Source organism: Mesoplodon bidens (assembly GCF_964165515.1).
Source record: "Mesoplodon bidens genome assembly, chromosome: 10".
In the NCBI taxonomy this organism is placed as follows: domain Eukaryota; kingdom Metazoa; phylum Chordata; class Mammalia; order Artiodactyla; family Ziphiidae; genus Mesoplodon; species Mesoplodon bidens.
In genome coordinates, this window is record NC_138172.1 from 3,159,954 (window position 1) to 3,169,598 (window position 9,645).

General features: G+C 51.9%; 1 protein-coding gene across 1 annotated transcript; it reads right to left on the minus strand.

Annotated features, from left to right (window-relative positions):
- Positions 1–1,261: 1,261 nt before the first annotated feature.
- CHCHD4 (coiled-coil-helix-coiled-coil-helix domain containing 4) lies at positions 1,262–9,538 on the minus strand. Its single transcript, XM_081246784.1, has 3 exons — positions 9,353–9,538; positions 3,417–3,515; positions 1,262–2,606 (listed from the first exon to the last, which is right to left on the minus strand). The coding sequence occupies exons 1-3, from the start codon at positions 9,372–9,374 to the stop codon at positions 2,320–2,322; spliced, it is 408 nt and encodes a 135-aa protein (XP_081102910.1). The 5' UTR covers positions 9,375–9,538; the 3' UTR covers positions 1,262–2,319.
- Between the last annotated feature and the right edge of the window lie 107 nt (positions 9,539–9,645).

The following is a 9,645-nucleotide window of genomic DNA, read 5'->3' on the forward strand; positions in this document are numbered from 1 at the left end:
AGCCAAAGGGCTGATGGTTGGGGCCAGGTCTCAGTGCCAAAGTGGTGACCTCCAGGACAGCTCACGACAATGAGTATGCCCCAGAACCTCCGCCACCACTGTCCTTGTCCCCGAGTGAGTTACAGTGGCTACAGCTGCCTCCCACCTCCCCAGGAGACCCTCCAAGACCAGCAGGTAGGTCTGGTCCAGGATCCTATGAAGTCACTGCTTTTTCCCCTGGGTCCTGGTGCACACAAGACCTTGTGTGTATCCTCCAAGAGTGGCACTTCTGTGATCCCCAGTCCTGTGGACTTCCTGCGATCAAGCCCCGCTGGCCTTCAAAGCCAAATGCTCTGGGGTCTCCTCATCCTGATGCCAGACCCCCAGACTGGGGAGCCTGACTTGAGGCTCAGAACTCTCACTCCTGTGGGAGAACCTCTGCAATATAATTATTTTCCAGTTTGTGGGTTGCCTACCTGGCGGGTATGGGGTTTGATTGTATCACGAATGCACCCCTCCTACCCTCTCGTTGTGGCTTCTTGTCTTTGGAAGTAGAATATCTTTTTTGGTAGGTTCTAGTCCTTTTTTGTCTATGATTGATTGTTCAGCAGTTAGTTGTGATTTTGGTGTTTTCGTGAGAGGCGGTGAGCTCAGGTCCTTCTACTCTGCCATCCTGTCCTTGCCCCTGGGATCTGCTTTTCTGATTCTTTTTGCCTTCTAGTAAATGCTGACCCCTGGCTGGACTGTAGCTTCATACAAGCAGAGGCCAGATAAGTCACCTTCCCGTGTCCCTAGCACATGGATGGTAGAGGTTCCCTGAATGTATCAAATGAATGGGATCCAGGACTAGTCACAGGTCAGTGACATCTTGATCAAAACGTTTCCTGGAAAAGTTTGTTTGTTAAACATGCAAGGCTCTGCCTGCAGCTCAAAGAAGTCCCAGATCTCCTCCAGGCTGCACGGCTTCCAAAGCTGGTGGCTCCAGCTTCCTGACCCCAGACTCAGAACCACACTCCTCACCCTGAGCCAAGCCTCCAGGCTTCAGAGAGCCAACAGCTCACTCTCTGGGGTGGAAGGCAGCCTCCTGTGCTCATGCTTCATGTCCCCTGGGCAGTGTGGGCTGGGACTCATTTCTAACAAACACAACACGTTAATGTTGACAGCGACGCCTGTGTGAAGGCATCTGCTCACAGACAGAATCAGTGAGCTCCGTATGGATGCAACACAGAAAATTTTAACAGATTCAGAGTGATGTACCAGTATCTTCAAAGGAGAATTTCAATTGAATTTTTCATAATTTATATTTCCTTATATCACAACATTTTTAATTAGGAAAAGCAAATTAAAACCCACTCAAAAATCAGACAAAAATCATGTTTTCCTTTTAATTGACACTGTTTCCTCTGTCAGGTGCTACTTTGGTAATGATTAGGTCCCCAGCTCTCAAGACCATTGCATCTGAACAGGCTGAGACAGAGCCAGTGTGCACACAGGCCCCAAAGCAGGGCTTTTGGGGTAACAAGAAGAGAAAAAAACAGCCTTTCTCTTCACTTACAAAGGGGGTCACTCAGAGGGTCCAAAGCTCTGTTTTCCAAACGTAGAGAACCTGGAGCTCAATGCAAACTGGAAACCAAAATATATCAGAAATGAAGCATAGTGCTTCGTCAAATACTCAAGGTCTGATCATCCCACCTCTTCTATAAGGAATGTGCCCCCCTTCCAGCATTTTTAAAGGAAGATGTTTGTCTCTATTTCACTTTCCAACTGGGTATAAAATCTACTAAAAGGGATACAATGAATCAGAATAAATCAGCTCACTCACAAGAGACACTCCCAGATAAAGATTTTTGGTTGCTGAGATTATTCACATTATTTCAAAATGGCAAAATTCAGGACAATCTGAGAATTCAAAAGTGGCAGCTAGGGCTTCCCTGGTGGCAGTGGTTGAGAGTCTGCCTGCCGATGCAGGGGACACAGGTTCGTGCCCCGGTCCGGGAAGATCCCACATGCCGCGGAGCGGCTGGGCCCGTGAGCCATGGCCGCTGAGCCTGCACGTCCGGAGCCTGTGCTCCGCAACGGAAGAGGCCACAGCAGTGAGAGGCCCGCGTACCGCAAAAAAAAAAAAAAAAAAAAGTGGCAGCTACATTCACTGACAGGTTATGTGAGACACACATACATACAACCCATATTTCAGTGTACATGTCAAGGGGCCAAGACCCCTGATCAACTCAATAAGTTATTTTGTACATTACAGTGCACAGAACTACAGAGGGAGAGATACTTTCTTGGAGAGGTTCATCCTCTCTGAAGGAGGCTGGAGCCCAGTGCCCAGGGCCCTCATTAGCTAGACCCCTCCTCTTCTTTGGTTGTGGCGGCTTCAGAGACAGCCGTTTCCTCTAATTGATCCGCTGGCTTCTCCTCCTCCTCCTGGGGATAGAGGTCCGGGTACTTCTGCATGCACTCCTGCATGGCCCGGAACTGGTCTATACAGTCCGACCCCTTGACATCCTCTGTGCTGTAGTGGAAGCAGGAAAAGGCCGCCTTGAACTGTTCCCCACACGGGCCGCTGGCCATGCCCCCCAGGCACGGGCAGTTCCAGTTGATGTCTCCATTGGGCAGGATCAGTCCTGGGACAGGAAGGTGAGCAAGGAAGTGTGAGAGCTGCTGCCTGAGGTTTCAGAAAAAGCAAAACCAAGACCAGCCCTCATAGGCATAACGGTAACATGAACCACTGCCTGGCCAGCACTCACCGGTGGACCTGCCACTCCCTCGGGATGGGGTTCAAATGCCCGGCACAAACCCAGCATTCCCGGCTCAGTCGGAAAGGTCACCATCAAGCGACTCTCTCCGTGTGCAGCACTGCTCTGTGTCCTAAGCTGCCTCCCAGTGCTGTGGCTGTGCCCGTGCTCCAAGAACTACACAGGGAAACCGTTTAATCCAAAGCGGAAGTAACCGCTTGGACGGTTACTGAGAAGCTTTGAAAGCCCAAACACTTGAAGGAGTCAAGGTGCTGGTCTCCTCCTTTCACACAGATGGTCAGGACCCCCTGCGCCACAGACCTTCTCCTCAAGCCCCTCCTGCTCCTCAGCTTCTCTCGGCTCAGCACAGTGTGAGGACTGGTAAAAGCGAGGCTGGAAGATGTCCAAGGCATGGTGGGCAGGAAAAAGCGAGTGACGTGCCAGAGCACTGCGCTCCGTTCTTGTAAAAATGGAAAACCATTCAAGAACTCAGAAGAAAGAGAGGTAGAAGAAAGAAGAAACTCCTAGGTTCAGCCTGATGGCCAGGGAAGCACGTGGGAACGAGGACTGGAAGCACACGGCCCCTCACACGTGATGGAGATGCACTCAGTGTCCTAGGAGCAGTGGTGTCCAAGGCAGACACCTGGAAACCCAGCCGCGGCCAGGGACGTTGGACTCCCACCCCCGCCCGGCACTCACCGTGCTCCTCGTAAGGATCATTGGGGTCGTCGGCCACCAGCTCTGCACTGCTTGGAGTTTCATGGTCTTCTTTGGTCACAAATATGATTCGATCCTTCCCTAGTGTTCGGAGAACAGAGGGAGAAATGTTTCACCCAGGAGCTGTGCATCAGTCCTAAACCCAAGCAGCCACGAAAACCTTGTTTGAAGACTGTCCCATTTGGAACCCCGAAGTGAGTTTAGTGGTGCTCCCCAGGCTGGGGACTCGCTCACTGCTGACTCTGGGGGAAGGTCTAGCAGCCGCTTGTGCATCACGTGCCTGTGACCGGACTGGGGAGGAGGAAGACGGCTCCTGCTGGAGCCATGTGCATCCTCGGGTGGGAGACGAGACGCCCCAAGCCATCAAATGCAGCTGTTTTCAGTCCCCAAGTTTGCTGAAATCTAACAAACGGGTCTTCTTCCTCTGCTCAGAACTCCGATGAGCTCTGACGGCTCTGTCACTTCCCGTCCCTGTGAGCACCTGGTCCACTTGCTCCAGGCCCCTCGGGACCTGCCAGCAGGCGCCTTCAGATAATATTTCACCTATCGGGCTCCTCCGGAAGAGGCTTGGGAAAAGCACAAGGGTGACAGTAAGCACCAGAGAGACGTGCCAGTGAGGACAGCAGAGGGGACAGACGCAAGGTACTTGGTGTTGACACCCTCCCCACACCTGTACAGGGTCTCCCAGGAGTGGTGACAGTAATGGCAGCTGACCCTCGGCACGCTGAGGACCACGGCCTGCTCAGAACACCTGAGGGTTCTGCTCCAACACCTCCCATTCTATCTCAGAGAAGGTGGCTTGTCCCAAGTGGCCTGGGAAAGGACTGGGGCCGGGCAGCCAGGGCATGTTGAAGAACCTAAAGACCTTGGTAATTCTGGCCAGTGTTCAGAACACTTGAAAGCAGCCTGCAAAAGTGCTGCGTGCGAAGCAAAATAAATAAGCGGACACAACTGCTCAGCTCAGCTCTGACAGTTTTGTTTACCAAGATCTCAGCCAGGCCCAGCCGAATGGGGAGGCCGGTCTCAGGCCAAGGCAAGGCGTCCAAGCTTGCTGAGTACGGGAGGCACCTATGGGGCTTATGGGGCTTATGAGGCCCAGAGGCCCAGAGGCCCAGCCTCACAGAACAGAAGCTGAATCAAGCTCTCTGCACGTCCACACCACTGATGGGCTCCCAAGTGACTGATGCACAACCCCACCCAGAATGTTCCAGGTCCCTCCCACAGGCCGAGTCCTCCCAGGCACTTTCCTGGACATCCCCCAGAGAGATTGGTTACACTGGATCGAAGGATGTGATACAGTCATTTAGAAGAAGAAATATATATTTTGCCTTTGACCCCATTCTTAGCACAGAGTTCCTAAAACTTCAGTTTCCCAAGTGATGAGAGCATAACGGTCTTTTTGTTATGTTAATAGGATGACCTGGGGGAGCCTGAGGATGGGGGCTGGTTGCCAGGAGAAACAGCCCTGGGATTAGAGGGTTGGAGCTTTCCAGTCTCACCACCCCCTCCCCACATCCCACCCTGGGGAAGGGAGAGGAGCTGGAGGCTGAATCAGCTGCCAGTGGCCGATGATTTAATCAATCATGCCTATGTAATGAAGCCTCCGCAAAAGCCCAAGCGGACAGGTGAACACGTGGAGGTTCAGGGACAGAGGGCATAGAGACTCCACCCCTTCCCCACACCTTGCCTTGTGCGTCTCTTCCATCCAGCTGTTCCTGCGTTATATCTTTTTATAATATAATATTCTATCCTTTTATAATAATCCAGCAATCTAGTAAGTAAACTGTTTCTCTGAGTTCTGTGAGCTGCTCTAGCAAATTAATCCAATGCTAGGAGGAGGTCGTGGGAACCTCTGATCTACAGCCAGTGGTTAAGAAGAACAGATGACAACCTGGACTTGTGATTGGTACCTGCAGTTGGGGCTGGGGGGAGGGGTGTTGCAGGACTGAGCCCTTAAACTGTGGGATCTGACACCATCTCCAGGTAAACAGTGACAGATTGAGCTGAATTGGAGGACATACTGCTGGTGTCAGAGAACTGCTTGATGTGGAGGAAATACCCACACACTGGAATTGGAATCAGAATCGTTAACGGCAGAACATAACTGCATCCTTTACACGCTTGGGCCCTACTCAATGAGTTTCCCCACCCGTCGCTCATCTAATTCTTACACCAACACTGTGAGGTGGGTATTACTAATCTCCTTTTTACAGAGAGAGGAAACGGAGGCCCAGAGAAGGTAGGAAACCAGCCCGAAGGCACATAGTACATGAAGGCAGAGCAGGAACACAAACTCTGGTGTGAAAGATTGCGAGTGTGTCACCCTGTCCACTGCATGCCTGTCCCAGCAGGGATGTCTGAGACTGGACACAGGACTGACAAAAAGACAGTGCTCACCGATCTCCGAGTCCGAACTGTGAAAAAAGAACTCATCATGACTGCCAACTAGTGGGGTAACCAGCTAGACTGGAAGTCATTACATTTCTCTGGAGAAAATATAAAAATGCTTGTTTTCACTTCCAAGATAACGTTAAAAAGTCGATATAAGCATATTCAGAAGGATGTGGATAACCACCTTACGCCCTCTTAGAGTTCCAAGTCAAATTTTCATGATCATGGCCGATGGGAGAAAAGGCCTGGGGTGGACTTAACTCCCAGCCAAGGAGGCCCAGCGACTTCCTGGTCTCCACAGCAAAGGCTCCTCAGTCAGAGATTGGCCTTGGACGACCTTGGCCATCAGACGGTGGCACAGGGACACTAACCTCAAGGACCCACCACTGGCACAGAAGCACATTCTCCATGCAAGGGGCAATTCAGTCAAATATCATCTACGAGACTGAATTAATGTTGTAAACTGAATGCTGTGAGAATTCAATCCACTCATCTGTCCGGCTTTAGAGTCACTGAAGCCCACGGGCACATGTTTATAACAGCAGGTTCCTTAGACGTTTACATGACAGTAATAAAAGAAAAATTTAAAAATCAACACAAAAATATATTTCTGAAATTCAGGGAGCAGGGATTCCCTGATGCTGGACTCACTACAGGAGAATCAACCTTTTTAAGGACTAATAAGGACTAACCTAATAAGGACTTCACCCTCATGACTTAAGCTCCTCTCAAAGGCCCCACCAACTAATACCATTCACCCTTGGGGTTTGGATTTCAGCATATGAATTTTGGGGGGACACATTCATATCGTAGCAGTGGGAAAATAAGGAGCACATTCAGATACCCTCACAGCCTCCCTCTCCCTGACCTCACACCTCCTGCTCAGGTGCCACCTTCCTTCATCACTCCCCATCACCCTTAACCTGCTTTTTCTCACCTAACAATTATGTATTTGTTTACCACCTGTCTCCCCCACTGAAATGTCAGCTCCTCAGGGGCAAGGATTTGTCTATTCCATTCACTGCAGTATCACTGGAGCCTAGAACAGTGCCCAAGACATAGTGGGTAATCAGTATTTGTTGAAAAAGTGAATGGAGGAATGAACTCTGAATTCAGATATGAAGACCCCAGACCCAGCAGAGGGCAGAAGACAGAACGGCTATCACCATGAAGTAGGTTAGAGAAAAAAAAAACCTTGGATGGGTAGTCTCATTCCCCATAGAACACACGTGGGTCTTTACACAGCAGAATCTCTTGGTACATCCAACCCAGAAGGGGCGCCCGCCACCTCCACCATGCCACAAGGGCAGACCACCCACCTGTGCCCACTGCCATGTGATCAGTGGCTGGCACATCACAGGTACTCAATAAACGTTTGTTGACACAAGAGGAGAGAACACGGTCAGCATTAGAAAAGGAGGAACAAAGACAGGAACAGTGTGGCCCTGGGCCAGGGAGCGAGCCTGAGTCCACGCTGCCCAACACCTTGAACGCCCAGCTAAGGCCTTTAACCCCAAGGCTGGGGGGCAGACCCCTGAAGTAAATGTGCAAAGGCAAGTGATGGACTCAGAACAGAGGGCAGCCGTATGTATGGGTTCACTGGGTATAAAGGTGCCGGGGACATGGCCCATAATGCTCCCGGCTTGCTGCAAGAACATAGACAGGAAGGAAGATGACAAAAATAAACCAAAGAGTTTAGGATGTGAAAGACACAAAGGCCCAGAGAAGACCTCACTGAGGTGACATATGAGCCGAATCTTAAAGGATGAGGAGGTAGCCATGGGAAGAACTGGAAGAAGGGTGCACCAGGCAAAGGGAAGGGCCAGAGGCCAGTGTGGCTGGTCCGTGATGGGTGGTTAGAGACTAGCAGGAGCCAGATCAGGCAAGGGGCTCACTCACATCAGCCTTAATCTGGAAGGAGTTTGGGATCGTTTCTCTTAAGTCCCATGGGAAGCATAAAGAATCGGTGGGTAGAAAAACAAGAAGTTGGGGCCTTAGGGGACAGTGGCATGGATAAGATAAAAACTAGGGAAGGCCTAAAGTGAGTGCTTTTAATTCTCATTCCCAAACTAAGAAAGAGAGAGATCTTTGATCCAGGAAAAGATAGGGATCTAAACACCTGCCGCTGCTTCCCAGAGAACCTGCAACCCCTAGAAACCCTCAAGAATGAGGATTACAGCTTCATTATACCCAAAAGGTTAAAAAAATTTGCTAAATGAAGAAGTAAATTAGACTTAGAAGAAGGAAATTAAAAACGAGACTTGCTGTCTAACAAAGTGGTGAGGGCAGACGACTTTTGCTCATGGCAGAGTTAAATATCAATCAATGGAAACTACTCATTAGAGACATCAGTGAGTATTACGGCTTTATGAGCCTGGGAAGGAGATTTCCAGGAGCAGAATTGGGTACTGGAAAAAGGCTTAGCATTTTAGACTGAGCTGTTCTCCTAACTGAAGCATGACCTTGGGTGGGTCACTTCCATCTCTGGGAATTAAGATTCCCTTAATTAACTGAGGGAGCTGGACTATTCGCTAAAGGATTTCTCGGTGAGTTCCAACTCTCTCTCTGGAACTTTATAGTCTCAGGTGTCCACCATTCCCCTCACCTGGCACCGAGAAGGTGCTTCATGAATATGCGCGGAATAAATGAAGATCAACTTCTCATTTTACAAGACTGGACACTAGGCCCTGGAGGAGTTGGGTGGCAGCTCAGGGACAGAGCCGGTTAGTGGTTGTGCAGGAAGACCCTTGGACCCGGCCTGGAGACTTCTGAGGTCCCGGGCAGAGGTAACAAGCAGAGAGACAGTAGGCGGGGACCAACTTCGTTTTATTTTGTTTTGTTTTCTTCGCAGGGTGTCTGCTGAGCGCAAGGCTCCCTGGAGTCCACTGGGCACCAGACTAGGCAGTTCTGGAATCAGACCACGGGGCTCCAACCGCAGCTTTGCGACTTGCCGGCCGTGTGGCTTACCCAAGTCACTTCTGGGTCTTGGTTTACTCTCCGGATAAAAGCAGGGCCTGACTTAGGAAGGTCGTCGCGAGATACGCCACACAAAACTCCTGGACCAGGGCCTGATCCGTCCCAGCGGGCGGCACTCCCACCCCCAGCGCAGCGCCCACCGAGGGGCGACTTTCCGGGACAGTTGAAGGCGGTGCAAACGGGAACACGTGGTGTGTGGTGAGCGCCATAGTAACATTATAATTAGTATCAATAAATTACCCGTTACCAGCCGCAGGCAGGGCGCTCGCACCGCCCTGACCCCCGGGCCTAGTTTACGAGCTCCCCCATGTGCTGTTCCCCCCGAGGTCCGGGTTCGAGCCTCACGGTGACCTCGGCCGGCCTCGCTCCCACCCGGGCCTCGGTTTTCTCATCTGAAAACCGGGGATGGCGACCCCGCCGCCGGGCCCAACCCGAGGGTCCCGAGGACTCCCCCGCGCCTGCAGTGGGGGCGCGGGGGTCCGGGGGGCTGCACAGACCGCGTGTCCCCTGCAGGCCCTCGTAGGCCGTCTCCACGCAGGCCAATCTCCTACCTTCCTGCCGGCAGTAGGCCATGGTGCAGCCCGGCGCTCCGACCTCGCGGCGACTGTGGCGGCGGCCTCACGCCGTGACCTCTCCGCTGCGGGGCTGGCGGCTTGGAGGCCCGCGCGGGCCCGCCCCCTCCAGGCCTGCCCGCCGCGCGCCTGCCTCGGCGGGTCTAGTCCGGCCCTCTCAGTCGGGAACTACATTTCCCAGCAGGGCGCATGCAGCCCGGACGCTCCCCCAGGCAATAGGAACTACATTTCCCAGAATTGCTTGCAGTGCGCAGGCGTATCAGTGAGGTAGG